General features: G+C 42.4%; 1 protein-coding gene across 7 annotated transcripts in view; it reads right to left on the bottom strand.

The window, feature by feature from the left end:
* LOC130362077 (cytochrome P450 3A9-like) overlaps positions 1-18,699 on the bottom strand; it is a 124,609-nt gene that overhangs the window by 60,036 nt on the left and 45,874 nt on the right. For all 7 annotated transcript variants that reach the window (XM_056566015.1, XM_056566014.1, XM_056566011.1 and 4 more), the window contains 2 exons: positions 13,001-13,114; positions 12,742-12,830 (listed from right to left, as the gene is read on the bottom strand). In XM_056566015.1, the coding sequence (XP_056421990.1) occupies positions 12,742-12,830; positions 13,001-13,114 (203 nt within the window). The remainder of the gene's footprint in view (positions 1-12,741; positions 12,831-13,000; positions 13,115-18,699) is intronic.

Genomic DNA, 18,699 nt, shown 5'->3' with positions numbered 1-18,699 from the left:
AATTATTTGACATTCTCTATGGTCTCATTAAGGCCATTTGGGACCAATGTAACAAGTTTGTGGATCCAATAGGATTCACGGTTAATGAGACGTTGGTATCTATTAACACAATCTGATGGAATAGTTTCAAGAATTATTAATTTAAAAAAATCTAAATTGTTATTATGCTTGAAAGTAACATGTTTTGAAACACTGTGTAGTAGATATTTGTGTTTAATATTCCAACGGTGTTTATTCATACGGGACCGCACTGTTTGTACAGTGCGGACCATGTATTGGAGATCACAGCTACATGTTAATAGATATATTGCAAATGTCGTATTACATGTAAATTTCTCCTTAATCTTATATGATACTTGAGTAATAGAAGAAAGGAAAGAAGTAGTAGATTCTTTAATTAAACCACAACGTAAACAACGAGGGCCTCCACAGGGAGCGCAGAAGCCATCATTATATGACCGCAGTTGTGGTTTCCATTTGAATCTACCTGGGGCCACCATATTTTGTAAGTTGCTTGCCCGTCTAAAAGTAATTCTAGGGGTAGGGGGAATTAATTCCCTGAGAACAGGATCTCCAAGTATGATTGGCCAATGTTTATGTAGTATTTGTTTAATTTTTAGTGCTTCCTTGTTATAATTGGTCACAAAATTAGTTTTAAATTCAAAGGGGTTATCAGATTTATTAGTAGTTTGGAATTACTAAATCAGATTGTTTTTTATTTTTTATTTTGTTATAAGAGTTAGTTAGAAGTTTCTTTGGATAGCCTTTTTCAAGGAACCATCCCCTAAGGACAGCAGCCTGAGCAACAAAGTCCTCGTTCGAGGTACAGTTCTTCCGGATGCACAGGTACTGTCCATAGGGGTCACAAACTAGTTTATTTATTAAGAGAATATTATTGAATGTTTTTTCTTGTTTTTAAGGCTGTACATTTATTAATGTTGTATATATTTTTATTATATGTATACATTTTTTTGTTTTCTTTTATTATGATAAAATTCTGCATTTTGTTAATTTCACCAAGTCAGGCAGGGGTTAATACCTGTGTGTATATAAGCCCCTTTCGGCTAAGTGTTTGCTATGCCTGATGAAACCGCGCAAGCGCGGTGAAACGCGTCGCATTGGATTAAAGCTGTTTGTTGTTACGCCGAGCGCTCCGGGTCCCCGTTCCTCCCCGGAGCGCTCGCCTCATCTTCGTTGTTGCAGCGCCCCGGTCAGATCCACTGACCGGGTGCGCTGCGGTCCCGCCTTCAGCCGGGATGCGATTCGCGATGCGGGTAGCGCCCGCTCGCGATGCGCACCCCGGCCCCCGTACCTGACTCGCTCTCCCTCGGTCCTGTCCCGGCGCGCGCGGCCCCGCTCCCTAGGGCGCGCGCGCGCCGGGTCTCTGCGATTTAAAGGGCCAGTGCACCAATGATGGTGCCTGGCCCAATCTTCCCAATTAGCTTAATTGTCTCCCACCTGTTCCCTGGCTATATCTAGTCTCCTCCCTTGCACTCCCTTGCCGGATCTTGTTGCCTTAGTGCCTAGTGAAAGCGTTCCCTTGTCTGTTCCTAGCCCGTGTTCCTGACCTCCTGCCGTTGCCCCTGACTACGATCCTTGCTGCCTGCCTCGACCTTCTGCTACGTCCGACCTTGCTTCTGCCTACTCCCTTGTACCTCGCCTATCTTCAGCATCTTCAGCAGTCAGAGAGGTGAGCCGTTGCTAGTGGATACGACCTGGTCACTACCGCCGCAGCAAGACCATCCCGCTTTGCGGCGGGCTCTGGTGAAAACCTGTAGTGGCTTAGAACCGGTCCACTAGCGCGGTCCTCGCCATCCCTCTCTGGCACAGAGGATCCACTACCTGCCAGCCGGCATCGTGACATTTGTTATCTACCTGGCTTCACTGGTCCCCTTTTTGGTCAGCGCCTGTATTCCTGCACCCCTGAAGCTTTCGCCCCCAAATCTCTATCGATTCCAGGAAGGCTGCAGACCTAGTTCACTACACCAAAAACGCAGATCCTTGTTGTGTGGGAATTTGCACAACTTGGCAGGGTGAGCCTTCATTTTTACCCTCCCTTCTCACGCACCTGTGATCCCGTTGATTCTCCACAAGGGAGCGCCTGTTCTTCTTTTGTTTTACATAAAAAAAATAAAACAGTGTAAATAAAAATATGCTGCGTGCGTAAATGTCCAAACTATAAAAATATATAATTAATTAAACCGCACGGTCAATGGTGTACACATAAAAAAAATTCCAAAGTCCAAGAAAGCTTATTTTGGTCACTTTTTATACCATTAAAAAAATGAATAAAAAGTGATCAAAAGGTCTGATCAAAACAAAAATCATACCGATAAATACTTCAGATCACGGCGCAAAAATTAGCCCTCATACCGCCCTGTACGTGGAAAAATAAAAAAGTTATAGGGGTCAGAAGATGACATTTTTAAACATATAAATTTTCCTGCATGTAGTTATGATTTTTTCCAGAAGTACAACAAAATCAAACCTATATAAGTGGGGTATCATTTTAACTGTATGGACCTACAGAATAAAGAGAAGGTGTCATTTTTACCAAAGTATGCACTGCGTAGAAACGGAAGCCCCCAAAAGTTACAAAATGGCATTTTTTCTTCGATTTTGCCACACAATTATTTTTTTTTCCGTTTCGCCGTGAATTTTTGGGCAAAATGACTAATATCACTGCAAAGTAGAATTGGTTTCCTTGGGGCGCAGGATCCATCAGGCAGTCAGAGGGACGGTCCAGAAAATAGGAGCTGACGGCGTTACGTCATGCCACCCTCCGAGATGACATTAAATATGCAGAAATTAGGAAGGTCTCTGTAGCTATGTTGTATTTTATTTCTGTATGAATGATGGACATCACATCCTTCCATGTACAATTTATAGAAGGAGTAAACTGCACCTCTCTGTGTTGGAGATCACTGACATAAGCTTCTTATAGAGATGCAAACTGGATTTTTTCACCTGACTGCAAGGCACGAAAAGAAGGCAGGATTTCATTTACCACTTTTAGCTACTTTAACTCCTTAAGAACCGGACCAGTTTTCTTTTTTGCATTTTTATTTTCCTCTGTGCTTTTTAATAGATATAACTCTTACATTTTTTCCATCTACAGACTTATTTTTTACACTGGTCACCCTGTGGTCAAACTGTCATGCGATCTTGACTGTTTGTTTTTTGTCACATCCAACCTAAACAAACACGCAATTCTGGTATTTGGTATTTTTTTTGTTTGCACCATTCACTGTGTGGGATCAATAACGTTATGTTTTAATAGTACAGACAATTCTGATACCACATGTTTATTTTTATTTTGTTAAAAAAAAATGGGAAAAAGAAGGTTATTAGAAGTTTTTTTTATGAAAGGGATTAATTTATATTGTTAAAAACAATATTGGGTTTTCCCCCTAGGGGATTGCATGAGCAGTTCCCCTTTAAACTATAGGTTTATACCTATAGACATGCATGTCTTACATATGTTGTTTTAACCCCTTCCCGACCTATGACATACCTGTACGTCATGGGTGGCAAGGTGTTCCCGACCCATGACATACAGGTACGTCATGGACATTACTGCCGCTACTCGCGGCATCCCGCAGCGCCCGGTAAGATGGTGGCTATCACTGATAGCCAGCCATCTTACCGCGCGACCACGGGGGGTTTCATCCCCCACCCCCCCCAGCGATCGCTGCTATCAGCTGGTCAAATCTGACTAGCTGATAGCAGCGTTTCGCTATCAGAATACTCAGCAGCGCGGTGTGTGTGTCCCTGACCCGTCCCCCGGCGTCACTTACCCGTCGGAGCGGTGTCCCGAGCGGTCCCGGCATCCTCCGTGCGGTCCCGGCGTCCTTCGTGCGGTCCTGGCTGCGCTGCGTCCCGGAGGTGAGTTTCCGGCAGCAGTGCGGCATCTTCATTGGCAGCAGTGAGATCGCCGTAAAGCGATCTCACTGCTGCCTCTGAGAGTTTCAAAACTGCAACTCCCAGCATGCCCAGACAGCCTTTGGCTTTCTGGGCATGCTGGGAGTTGTAGTTTTGCAACATCTGGAGGTCCACAGTTTGGAGACCACTGTATAATGGTCTCCAATCTGTGCTCTTCCAGATGTTGCAAAACTACAAATCTCAGCATGCTCAGTCTGTCCAGGCATGCTGGGAGTTGTAGTTCTCTAACATCTGGAAGAGCACAGATTGGAGACCATTATACAGTGGTCTCCAAACTGTGGACCTCCAGATGTTGCAAAACTACAACTCCCAGCATGCCCAGACTGCCCAAGCATGCTGGAAGTTGTAGTTCGGCAACATCAGATCCTTCAGATATTGCCGAACTACAACTTCCAGCATGCCTTGGCAGTCTGGGCATGCTGGGAGTTGTAGTTTTGCAACAACTGGAGGCACACTAGTTGGGAAACATTGTCCGTTTCCTACCTCAGTGTCTCCAGCTGTTGCAATTGTTGCAAAACTATAACTCCCAGCATGCACTGACAGACCATGCATGCTGGGAGTTGTAGTTTTGCAACAGCTGGAGGCACAATGGTTTGGAAACACTAAGTTTGGTTGCAAAACACTTGAAAGTTTATTACTTAACTTAGTGTTTCCAAACCAGTGTTCCTCCAGCTGTTGCAAAACTACAACTCCCAGCATGCACGGACAGCCAAAGGGCATGCTCGGAGTTTGCAACAGCTGGATGTTTGCCCCCTCCCCCCAATGTGAATGTACAGGGTACACTCACATGGGCGGAGGTTTACAGTGAGTGCTGCAAGTTTGAGATGGCGCAAATTTTGCGCTGCAGCTCAAACTTCCAGCGGCAAACTTGCTGTGAACCTCTGCCCATGTGACTGTACCCTAAAAACACTACACTACACTACACTGACACTAACCTAAAATAAAAAGTAAAAAACACTACATATACACATACCCCTACACAGCCCCCCCTCCCCAAAAAATGAAAAATGTCTGGTACACTACTGTTTCCAAAACGGAGCCTCCAGCTGTTGCAAAATAATAACTCCCAGTATTGCCGGACAGCCATTGACTGTCCAGGCATGCTGGGAGTTTTGCAACAGCTGGAGGCACCCTGTTTGGGAATCACTGGCGTAGAATACCCCTATGTCCACCCCTATGCAAATCCCTAATTCAGGCCTCAAATGCGCATGGCGCTCTCTCACTTTGGAGCCCTGTCGTATTTCAGGGCAACAGTTTTGGGACACATATGGGGTATCGCTGTACTCGGGAGAAATTGCCTTACAAATTTTGGGGGGCTTTTTCTTCTTTAACCCCTTATGAAAAGGTGAAGTTGGGGTCTACACAAGCATGTTAGTGTAAAAAAATAAATTTTTTACACTGACATGCTGGTGTTGCCCTATACTTTTCATTTTCACAAGAGGTAAAAGGGAAAAAAGACCCTCTAAATTTGTAATGCAATTTCTCCCGAGTACGGAGATACCCCATATGTGGGCGCAAAGTGCTCTGGGGGCGCACAACAAGGCCCAGAAGGGAGAGTGCGCCATGTACATTTGAGGCGATTTGCACAGGGGTGGCTGATTGTTACAGCAGTTCTGACAAACGCAAAACAATAAATATCCACATGTGACCCCATTTTGGAAACTACACCCCTCACGGAATGTAATAAGGGGTGCAGTGAGAATTTACACCCCACTGGTGTATGACAGATTTTCGGAACAGTGGTCTGTGAAAATGAAAAATAAAATTTTTGATTTGCACAGTTCACTGTTTCAAATATCTGTCAAACGCCAGTGGGGTGTAAATGCTCACTGCACCCCTTTTTAAATTCCATGAGGGGTATAGTTTCCAAAATGGGGTCACATGTGGGGGGGGGTCCACTGTTCTGGCACCATAGGGGCTTCCTAAATGGGACATGCCCCCAAAAACCCTTTCAGAAAAACTCACTCTCCAAAATCCCATTGTCGCTCCTTCCCTTCTGAGCCCTCTACTGCGCCCGCCGAACACTTTACATACGCATATGAGGTATTTCCTTACTCAAGAGAAATTGGGTTACCAATTTTAGGGTGATTTCTCTCCTTTTACCCCTTGTAAAAATTCAAAAATTGGGTCTACAAGAAAATGCGAGTGTAAAAAATGAAGATTTAGAATTTTCTCCTTCACTTTGCTGCTATTCCTGTGAAACACCTAAAGGGTTAAAACACTTACTGAATGTCATTTTGAATACTTTGGGGGGTGCAGTTTTTATAATGGGGTCATTTATGGGGTATTTCTAATATGAAGACCCTTCAAATCCACTTCAAACCTGAACTGGGCCCTGAAAAATTACGATTTTGAAAATCTTGAGAAAAATTGGAAAATTGCTGCGGAACTTTGAAGCCCTCTGATGTCTTCCAAAAGTAAAAACTTGTCAATTTTTTAATGCAAACACAAAGTAGACATATTGTATATGTGAATCAATATGTAATTTATTTGGAATATCCATTTTCCTTTCAAGCAGAGACTTTCAAAGTTAGAAAAATGCAAAATTTTCAAAATTTTCATGAAATTTTTAGATTTTTTACCAAGAAAGGATACAAATATCAGGGAAATTTTACCGATAACATAAAGTAGAATATGTCACGAAAAAACATTCTCAGAATCAGAATGATAAGTAAAAGCATTCCAGAGTTATTAATGTTTAAAGTGACAGTGGTCAGATTTTCAAAAAATGCCCAGGTCATGAAGGTGAAAATGGGCTGGGTCATGAAGGGGTTAATAGTTCTGACAATTCTGATACCAAATGTGCTTATTTTTATTTAGTTAAAAAAAAATATTTGGGAAAAGTAAGGTTATTAGAAGTTTTATTGTAAAAGGGATTAATTAATATTGTTAAAAATAATATTGGGTTTTCCCCCTAGGGGACTGTATAAACTATTCCTCTTTAACCTATTGGGGACCAAGGGCATACAGGTACGCCCTTGCTCCCTGGTACTTAAGGACCAAGGGCGAACCTGTACCTGTACAAAACTACAACTCTCAGCATGCCCAGACTGTCAGGCATGCTGGGTGTTGTAGTTATGCACAGGGCTGTGGAGTCGGTAGATAAATGTTCCGACTCCGACTCCAACTCCGACTCCTGAGTTTTCTGTGCTTCCAACTCCGACTCCGACTCCCCGACTCCTCTGTATTAATATGCGAATGTATTTTATACATTCCTTGAAGGAAAGAAAGGCAACATACATGTCATTACCACAGGACTACTGGCTGGGAAGCCAACAGTCTACTGTATTGAACAGTTTGTGTGCTGATCTGCTGCTGAAGATAGGGCAGTGGGAGGATCCAGGAAGGGGCATTTATTATAAAACATGATTTCCCTAGTAGAATCCCATAGTCAAGTTTAAAGGGGTACTCCGCCCCTAGACATCTTATCCCCTATCAAAGGATAGGGGATAAGATGTCAGATCGCCAGGGTCCTGCTGCTGGGGACCCCCGGGATCGCCACTGCGGCACCGCGCTTTCATTACTACACAGAGAGAGTTTGCTCTGTGCGTAATGATGGGCTATACAGGGGATGGAGCAGCGTGACATCATGGCTCCGCCACTCGTTACATCGCAGCCCGCCCCCTTAATGCAAGTCTATGGCAGGGAGTGTGATGACCCCCACGCCCCTTCCCATAGACTTGTCTTGAGGGGGCGGGCCGTGACATCATGTTGGGCGGAGCCGTGATGTAACGATGCTCCGGCCCCTGTATCGCCCGTCATTACTCGCTCGCTCTGTGCAGAAATGAATGCGCGGTGCCGCAGCGGCGATCCCGGGGGTCCCCAGCAGCGGGAACCCGGCGATCTGACATCTTATTCCCTTTCCAAAGGATAGGGGATAAGATGTCCGATCGCCGGGGTCCCGCTGCTGGGGACCCCCGGGATCGCCGATGCGGCACCGCGCTATCATTACTGCACAGAGCGAATTCACTCTGTGCGTAATGACGGGCGATACAGAGGCCGGAGTATCACTACATCCTGGCTCCGCCCCTCGTGATGTCTAGGGGTGGAGTACCCCTTTAAGCTAACAATCGAGTTTACAAGTTTTTATAGCTTTAGCTGAATGGCAGCAGTTTTTCCAATGGTTACAGCTTCAGTCTTAAACTATTGACCCTCCATTCCCTTCACTTATGCAAGTGTCTCTAGTCCTGCAAAAAACATATTTCCTTAATCCCTTATCAGTGAGAGGCTAGGTTACCCATGGTTTCCCTGTAACAGCAGGACACAACACTATGGAAAGTATAAGTATTGCCGTTCCTAATTGTGCGTTGTGTGCCAAATAGTAAAGCACATGAAAAGCATGCTTCTTCACAGTCACTTAACATGTTCATTTTGCGGTTACATGAGGCACTGCATGCAGTGATCTTTATTCTTATAGTAGAGAATTCATTAATTATAACTTTTTGTGAATTGGGACATTTAAACTTGCTTTTTTTTTTTATTTATTTTTTATTCCAATCTAAATTTAGTAGGAGTTGGAGTCGGTGCATTGTTTGCCGACTCCGACTCCAGGTACCCAAAATTTCGTCCGACTCCGACTCTGACTCCTACTCCACAGCCCTGGTTATGCAACATCTGGCCCTTCAGATGTTGCCAAACTACATCTCCCAGCATGCCTGTACAGTAGTCTGGGCATGCTGGCAGTTGTAGTTTTGCACAGTAGTCTCCAAACTGTGGCACTCCAACAACAAAACAACAACTCCCAGCATGCCCAGACTGTCCATGCATGCTTGGATTTTTAGTTTGGCAACATCTGAAGGGCCAGATGTTGCAGAACTACAATGCCCAGCATGCCTGACAGACTGGGAATGCTGAGAGTTGTAGTTTTGCAACATCTGGACGGCCACAGTAGTCTCCAAACTGTGCCCTTCTAGCTGTTGCATAACTACAACTCCAGTGGGGAAACACTGAGTTAGGGTCTGTTACCTAACTCCATGTTTCCCAACCTGTGTGTCAGTGCATGCAGGGAGTTGTAGTTTTGACACAGCTGGAGGTTTGCCCCCCACCCTTATGTGAATGTACAGGGTACATTCACATGGTCGGGTTTCCAGTAAGTTTCCTGCTACAAGTTAGAGCTGTGGCAAATTTTGGGCCGCAGCTCAAAATCCTGGAAGCTCGCTGTAACCCCCGCCTGTGTGAAACTGAGTAAAACACTACATATACACACACCCTTATATAGTTACCCCCAACGTCCCCTCCCAAAACATTTTTTTAACGGATTGCACAGCACTGTTTCCAAAACTCCCAGCATTGCCGGACGGCCAATGACTGTCCAGGCCTGTTTGGAGTTTTGCAACAGCTGGAGGCGCCCTGTTTAGGATACACTGCCGTAGGGTATTTTTGCTGCAGGAGGCAAGCGCCGTCCTTGCATCCGGATCTGTCCCTATGCAAATCCCTAACGTAGGCCTCAAATCTGCATGGTGCTCTCTCACTCTGGAGCCCTGTCGTAATTGAAGGCAACAGTTTAGGGCCACATATGGGGTATTTCCATACTCGGGAGAAATAGCGTTAAAAATTTTGGGGGGCTTTTTCTACTTCTACCCCTTATGAAAAGGAAAGGTTGAAAGCTACAAAGGCATGTTAGTGTAAAAAGATAAAAAAATTTAGACTACCCCATACTTTTCCTTTTCACAAGAGGTGAAAGGAGAAAAAGACCCCCAAAGTTTGTAACGCAATAACAGGGCTCAGGATTGAGAGCGCTAAATGTATATTTGAGGCCTAAATTGGTGATTTGCACAGGGGTGGGTGATAGTTACAGCGGTTTTGACATAAACTAAAAAAAAAAAAAAAAAAACACCCACTTGTGACACCATTTTGGATACTACACCCCTCACGGAACGTAACAAGGGGTATAGTAAGCCTTAAAACCCCACGAGTGTTTGACGAATTTTCGTGAATGTTGGACGTGAAAATGAAAAATTAGATTTTTATCACTAAAATGCTGGTGTTACCCCAAATTTTTTCATTTTCAGAAGAGGTAACAGGAGAAAAAGCCCCCCAAAATTTGTAACCCCATTTCTTCTGAGTATGGAAATACCACATATGTGGATGTAAAGTGCTCTGCGGGCACACTACAATGCTCAGAAGAGAAGGAGCTAACATTTTTTTTTTAGAGAGAATTTGGCTTGAATTGAAGGCCATGTGGGTTTACAAAGCCCCCATGCTGCCAGAATAGTGGATCCCCCCCAGAATAGTATGATCCCATTTTGGAAAATAGATCCTCACTGAATATAATAAGGGGTGCAGTGAGCATTTACACCCCACAGGTGTGACTGATTTTTTTAAAATTGAAATTGAATTAGAAAATTAAATTTTTCATTTGCACAGCCCACTGTCCCAAAGATCTGTCAAAGGACAGTGGGTTGTAAATGCTTACTGCACCCCTTATTACATTCCGTGAGGTGTGTAGTTTCAGAAATGGGGTCACACGGGGGGTCCACTGTCCTGGCACCATGGGGGCTTTGTAAATGCACATGGCCCCCGACATCCATTCCAACCAAATTCTCTCTCCAAAATGGCGCTTCTTCTCTTCTGAGCATTGTAGTTCGCCCGCAGAGTGCTTTACATCCACAGGTGAGGTAATTCTATACTCAGAAGAAATGGGGTTACAAATTTGGGTTATTCTCCTATAACTTCTTGTGAAAATTAAAAAATTGGGGTAACACCAGCATTTTTCATTTTCATGTCCCACTTCAACGAAAGTTTGTCAGCTTGTTAAGACTCACTTTAACCCTTATTATGTTCCTTGAGGGGTTTAGTTTCCCAAATAGTGTGCCATTTTTTTTTTTTTTTTGCTGTACTGGAACCACGGGGGCTTCCTAATTGCGAAATGCCCCCCAAAAACCATTTCAGCAAAATTCGCTCTCTAAAAGCCCATTGTCGCTTTTCCCTTCTGAGCCCTGTAGTGTGCCCAAAGAGCGCTTTACATCCACATATGAGGTATTTCCGTACTCAAGAGAAATTGGGTTACAAATTTTGTGGGGCTTTTTCCCCTTTTAATTCTTGTAAAAATGAAGAAAAACATTAGGGCTACAAAAACATGTTAGTGTAAAAATTGGAGATTTTGAATTTTCTCCTTCACTTTTCTGCTATTCCTGTGAAACAGCTAACAGGTTAACAAACTTTCTAAATGTAATTTTGAATACTTTGAGGGGTGCAGTTTTCATAATGTGGTCCATTACAGGGGATTTCAAACATAAAGACCCTCAAATTCACTGCTAAACTGAACTGGTCCCTGAAAAATTCAGATTTTGAAATTATCGTGACAATTGTTGCTATACTTTGAAGCCCTCTAATGTCTTCAAAAAGTAAAAATATGTCTAATGTATGATGCAAACATAAAAGTAGATATATTGTCCCCCCCCCCTATTCTCATTCCTCTCCTCCCTTTTTTCCCCCTCTTTTTTTTTCCTTCCTTCCCCCCATTGTGTTTGTGCTTTGTTGTCTCTGTTTCTTGTGTGTCCCTGTTCTTGTCTCTTCCCTCTGTCCTTCTTTGTTGGAGAGCTTACTGGTCCTATCCTCTACGTGTTTTGGTATATAACTACTTTTTTTCTATGCATTTGCTCCATTTTGATGGTTTCTCTGAGGTCGGGGCTAGATGTTATGACCTACAGATGTTTCTGCATGCACTGGTCTCTATCTTGGCCTGACATGAATGTACTGGGCTGCGTCCCGGGTTATGCTTTGATTGCGTTTTAGTGTGTTCCTGTTTTCTTTTGTGAAAATCTTTAATAAAAATTACAGTTAAAAAAATAATAAAAAAAAAGTAGATATATTGTATATGTGAATCAATATATAATTTATTTGGGATGTCCATTTTCCTTACAAGCAGAGAGTTTCAAAGTTAGAAAAATGCTAAATTTTACATTTTTTCCTGAAATGTTGCCATTTTTCTCCAAGAAATGATGCAAGTATCGACGAAAATGTAGCACTTACATCAAGTAGAATATGTCACGAAAAATACAATCTCGGAATCAAATTCATAAGGAAAAGCATCCCAGAGTTATTAATGCATAAAGTGACAGAGGTCCTTAAGGTCAAAATGAGCTTGGTCCCCAAGGGGTTAAACTATAGGTTTATAGTCTGCTCCTCCCTGTTTGTAACATTTGCGACCAATCCCGCTGACCTTGAGGCTGGTTAGCCAGGAGGGACACCAGGCCAATCATACAAGAATTTGTCTTGCTTTCTGCTTTTGCCTCTGCCTCTCCTGTTGGTGCTCCTGACATTAGTTCCTAGCTTAGCCCTCAGCTGTGATTATTGACTATGGTATTGGTTCTGATTCTTTCCCTGATGTGCCTGGCTGGTTTTGATCCAGTTAGTTAGGCATTTCTTCTTCCTGTTAGGTTAGGTTTCTGTGCGCATACTCAGGAAGGGACCTTTAACCATCTGGTGCCACCATACTTTGTGCAGGGACTCCAAGTAGGTAGGGACAGTAGTGCAGGGGGAGTTTATGGTTGCACTTCCCTGTCCTTCACTATTACACCTAATTTCTGAATGTGTGTTTCCCTCACTATCCACTGGAGAGCTAGTCTTCGCCCGCTCAAAACACAGCTTTCCTGCAACCTTTTACTCACAGTTTACATCTGTGTTTCATACAGCCACCTTGCTGTGTGCTCAGCCAGAGAAAGAGCTTCTGATCTAATGGCTTCTTAAATATCTGCCCTCCCTCCTGCTCTGACATAATTAGACAGGTGAGTCCTCAAAAGTTTTGAACAGTAGTAAAAGTACGCCAGAAAATACAATTTCTGAGAACAAACTTACTCTTTCATGGCACATGACTCATCCTTGTTCACGTAAACCTGTATATTCCGGACAAGTGTTTTTGAGTAGTGACTCATGATCTGAAACATCTAAAAATAAGAGATGTCAGTTATTGACCTACAACAACAGACAACAGAGACGGAATCTGGTAGAAGTCATTAAAAACCCTTTTACCATTTTGTACAACATGGAGGGTGTATTGCGCTATAATACCGTCATGTACATGAGGCTTAAATATTGCTGAAAAATTGGTAATTACCTCTTTGAGTTTCCCACTGGTGAATGTTGGTGAGAGAACTGTGCGAATCCTCTTCCACTGCTCATCTTCAGCAATTGTTATTGCAGAGTTGAGGGGACCATTAAGACCAAAATTCTACAAGTAAACATAGTAGCATAACAGGCCATTTTACACAATGTATATACAGTAGAATTTCCCAATAGCGTACATAGTAACATAGTTGTTAAGGTTGAAAAAAGACCAGAGTCCATCTAGTTCAACCTATATCCCTAATGAGTCCCTACTGAGTTGACCCAGGGGAAGGCAAAAAACCCTCATACTAGAGGTAAAAATTCCTTCCCAAAGCCAAATATGGCAGTCAGAATAAATCTCTGGATCAACATGCTGTCCCTAAATATCTAGTATACATTAACCATCAATGTTATTATTCTCCAAAAAAACATCCAGACCCCTTTTGAACTCTTTTACAGAGTTCACCATGACCACCTCCTCCGGGAGAGAATTCCACAGTCTCACTGCTCTTACAGTAAAGAACCCCCGTCTGAGGTGGTGTAGAAACCTTCTTTCCGCTAAACGTAGAGGATGCCCCCTTGTTATAGATACAGTCCTGGGTATAAATAGATCATGGGAGAGATCTCTGTACTGTCCCCTGATATATTTATACATAGTTATTAGGTCTCCCCTAAGCCTTCTTTTTTCTAAACTAAATAAACCCAATTCTGATAATCTTTCTGGGTACAGTAGTCCTCCCATTCCCCGTACCACTCTGGTTGCCCGTCTTTGAACCCTCTCCAGCTCCACTATATCTTTCTTGTACACTGGCGCCCAGTACTGTACACAGTATTCTATGTGTGGTCTGACTAGTGAATGTACAGCGGTAGAATCATTTCCTTGTTGTGGGCATCTATACCCCTATTGATGGACCCCATGATTTTATTTGCCTTGGCAGCAGCTGCCCAACACTGGTCACTACAGCTAAATTTACTATTAACTAGGACTCCCAAGTCCTTTTCCATGTCAGTCTCCCAAGTGTGCTCCAATTTAATATATAACCCCGTCCCAGATTTTTCCTCCCCATGTGCATTACCTTACATTTATCAGTGTTGAACCTCATCTGCCCCTTCTCAGCCCAAACCCCCAAACTATCCAGATCCATTTGTAACAGTACACTGTCCTCTATTGTGTTTACCGCTTTACAGAGTTTAGTATCATCTGCAAAGATTGCTACTTTACTATTCAACCCCTCTACAAGGTCATTAATAAATTAAATAGAACACGACCGAAGACTGACCCCTGTGGTACCCCACTAGTAACAGTCACCCAATCAGAATAAGTACCATTAATAACCACCCTCTGTTTCCTATCGCTGAGCCAGTTACTTCCCCACTTACACATTCTCCCCCAGCCTGTTCCTTCTCATTTTATGCACCAATCTTTTATGTGGCACCGTATCAAATGCTTTGGAAAAATCCAGATATACGACATTGCCCCTGGTCCAGTCTGGAGCTCACCTCCTCACAAAAGCTGATCAGGTTAGTTTGACAGGACCGATCCCTCATAAAGCCATGCTGATATGGAGTCATACATTTATTTTTATCAATGTACTCCAAAATAGCATCTCTTAGAAAATCCTCAAACAATTTACATACAACGGAAGTTAAACTAACAGGTCTGTAATTTCCAGGGTCACCTTTTGTCCCCTTTTTAAATATTGGCATCACATTTGCCATGCGCCAGTCCTGGGGAACAGTCCCTGTTACTATAGAGTCCCTGAATACGGGGAATAAAAATACGGGGAATCAAAAAGGTGTCCACTATTGGAGAGATGTCCCCTATTAAACATCTTTCTAAATGACAGAATACTGTTCTGTACTCACTCCAGAGTGTAATTACCTACGAAACACGATAAAAAGCTAAAATATAAATAAATAATTTTGCACTGTAATAAGGCTTTAAAAAAATCTCATTCACATCCAAGTAGCGGGGGCTCAGAATGAGCGCACCGTCTCCCGTGATGTATCCAATAGACAAGAAGGGTTGTATCGGTCTCTCCACAGGAAAATTTGAATAAAACATCACATTTATTAGTATTAGTATTGAAACATGAACAAAAAAGAATAGGATAAAAATTCTTTTTTGTTCATCTTTTAATCTAATACTAATAAATGTGAAGTTTTAATCAAATTTTCCTGTGGAGAGCCGGATATTACCCTCCTTGTCTATTGGATAGTAAATTCATGGCTGTGGCCCATTTAGCTACTTTGCATACATGAGGAAACATCTCAGGGGTCACTAAATGCATGTCTTATTTTTAATAAACTCTGTGGCAGTGTTATTTTAAGGATATGGGGCAGTTGTCTGGACACCTAGTCCCTTCTCTTTATTTCTATATTTATTAAATGTTGGAGCCATCTATCACCATATGAATATAATAGCAACACAGTGTAAACACAAGACACGCCGTAATATATATACATTTATTTGCTTGCCCTAATCCCTATATACAATTTTTTTTATATACCAACTATAGCTGTTTTAATGGCCTGTTAGTACAAGGCTTGGTGATTAAAGGGGCTTATGCCATTACAAAATTTGGTTTGGGTCTGAATTATATGTTTTCTCTGACTATTCTTTTTCACCACGTATTCTGCTGTCATAGTCCATACATTATCAGCATAAATCCATGAATGTGTGTTCACTAACAAAATAGACAATACAGGTCAAAAAGTACAACAAAAGCATTATTTATAACTCACAACACCAAAAACATGCAACTGTTAACAAAGTATGTTAACCCCTTAAGGACTCATGACGTACTGCTACATCATGAGTCCGCTCCCGATCTATAACGTCATAGCGGGTCGGCTGATCGCAGTGCGGCGTGCTATTAACCCTTCAGACGCGGCGATCAAAGTTGATCGCCGTGTCTGAAAATGAAAGTATACCGTTCCCGGCAGCTCAGTCGGGCTGATCGGGACATTGCGATAAAATCGCGATGTTCCGATCAGCTGGGATGCAGGCGGAGGTCTCCTTACCTCTCTCCGCGGCGTCCGATCGTCGATTGATTGCTCCAAGCCTGAGCTACAGGCATGAGCAATCAACCGCCTATCTGACTGATACTTGCAAAGATATGGCTTTGCAGGGATCAGCATAGGAGATCAGTGTGTGCAGTGTTATAGGTCCCTATGGGACCTATAACACTGCAAAAAAAAGTGGAAAAAAAAAGTTAACCAAGGGTATTTAACCCCTTCCCTATTAAAAGTTTGAATCACCCCCCTTTTCCCATAAAAAAAAAAATGTGTAAATAAAAACAAACATATGTGGTATCGCCGCGTGCGAAAATGTCCGAACTATAAAAATATATCGTTAATTAAATCGCACGGTCAATGGCGTGTGCGCAAAAAAATTCCAAAGTCCAAAGTAGTGTATTTTTGGTCACTTTATGATAAATATATGATGTATATCATGAAAAAATGAATAAAAAGCGATCAAAAAGTCCGATCAATACAAAAATGGTACCGATAAAAACTTCAGAGCACGGCACAAAAAACGAGTCCTCTTACCAGCCCGTACGTGGAAAAAAAAAAGTTATATGGGTTAGAAGATGAGAATTTTTAACATATAAATTTTCCTGCATGTAGTTATGATTTTTTTCCGAAGTACGACAATATCCAACCTATATAAGTAGGGTATCATTTTAATCGCATGGACCTACAGAATAAAGATAATGTGTTATTTTTATGGAAAAATGCACTGCGTAGAAACGGAAGCCCCCAAAATTTACAAAATGAAATCTTTTCTTCAATTTTGTCGCACAATGATTTTTTTTCCCGTTTCGCCGTGGATTTTTTGGTAAAATGACTAATGTCACTGCAAAGTAGAATTGGTGGCGCAAAAAATAAGCCATAATATGGATTTTTAGGTGCAAAATTGAAAGCGTTATGATTTTTGGAAGGTGATGAGGAAAAATGAAAATGCAAAAAAAACGGAAAAACGCTGAGTCCTTAAAGGGTTAAACATTAGTGCAACTGTCACCTAGAATAGGCTTGTAGAGCTGCACACACAGTGCAGTAGGGCTTCACAGGCCTATTCTAACCATACCTGTACTGATCTATCTATATCACAATAAACTGCTTTGTTATCCCTCTGGAAATTGGTGAAACGTAAGAGAGGCAGGGCACTCCCACCTCTCTCCCCCTATGGTTACACTTTTGATTGCCAGATGGCACGTGCGCAGTAGAAGTTCACAGGTGCCACCGAGGGACAGGCGAGCCCTGTGTGTGACGATCAACAGTGTGACATAGATTGAGAGAGCCAGTACGGCCCCAGGGCATGACAGACCTCATATCCCATCTCTCTCTGCCTATTTGTCCAACACCTAGAGGAATTACAGTTGCACTTTAAAGCATAGTCCACCTGCAGCTGACTTTTTTCACTGTAGATTTGGCTCAAATCTGCAGCAAAATCTGCATGTTTGTTCCGAGCGGAATTTGGATTTGGCAGTCATTTTAACCTACGCATTAAAAGTAGTTAATTCTAATGTAAATTGCTGAAACCTATCTTCAAACATTTTATGGACTTGCATCTGACAACAAGTGGGATGTAAGGGAATGCGCCATCAGAAAATGACTTATTTTTCAAATACGTTTTTATGTTAAAATTTGTAAGACTTTTTAATAATGCTTTTTTTTATTTTTCATTATGTTATCTATATTTTCAAATAATTCTGACATCTTGCAGTTATATATATATATATTAGGGATGCACCGATATATCGGCGGCCGATACATATCGGCCGAAAATAGCTATTTCGGCAAAATGCCGAAACAACTAAAAATCTGCCGATAATGACCCACCTCCCCTGCCCGCCCACAGCACAAGTTACAAACACTGCCAGTGGCAGAGGCACTCGTGGGCGGTGCAGGGGGGGCCGGCCGCAACATCTGGGGGGGGGGGGGTGTTGCGCTCTCCGGGATAGGATTAGGAATACTTCTTTTTATGTGCCCGGGCCGGCTCCTGTGTGTGGCTGCAGGCGGGGGCTGACCAGAGCATATAAAAACTAATACTGTGTACTAAAAACCAGGGGGCCTCCAGCTGTTGTGAAACTACAACTCCCAGCATGCCCGGACCGGCATGCCCGGAATGCGTGGAGTTCAGAAGGGCACCTGTTTTATTACCTAGAACATACACTCTGGTTCTTTTGTTTTCCAGCATCTTACCCCTATATGTATGTATAGAACTACCGACTGACAGGTTGTATTATTGTTCATGACGTGTTTTGGGGTTAGGCTAGAACTTACAAACAGGTTCTGGAATCTATATTTGCATTGAGTTTATTATGCACGCATGTGTTTTTGATGCTTATGAGACAGTATAGGGGATACTAAGTATACAGGTGCCCTGGGAGGGGTCCTAATGGCTTTTCCCTGTTGTGGGAGGGAATTTATGTGCCTTTTTAAATGTTTTTAATGGGGATCTGTCTAATTGGCTGTGCTTTAATAGCTTTTTGTGTATAATTAATAAAGATTGACATGTTTTTATCAGATATTGGGTGTGCGCTATTTGGTGTACTTTTTCTTCTTTTCTGTGGACATATTATTATGGGCTATTATATAAATAGTCATTCTTATGTAATTGGATGTAATTGGATGCTATATTGCTTTAAAGGAGAACTCTGGAATATAAAAATTGTCACCCATAGTGCCAGCAGTAAAAAAATA

The sequence above is a fragment of the Hyla sarda genome, chromosome 3 (assembly GCF_029499605.1).
Source record: "Hyla sarda isolate aHylSar1 chromosome 3, aHylSar1.hap1, whole genome shotgun sequence".
Taxonomy (NCBI): Eukaryota; Metazoa; Chordata; class Amphibia; order Anura; family Hylidae; genus Hyla; species Hyla sarda.
The sequence above is the reverse complement of the archived record's forward strand: the minus strand, read 5'-3'. Positions and strand labels throughout refer to the sequence as shown.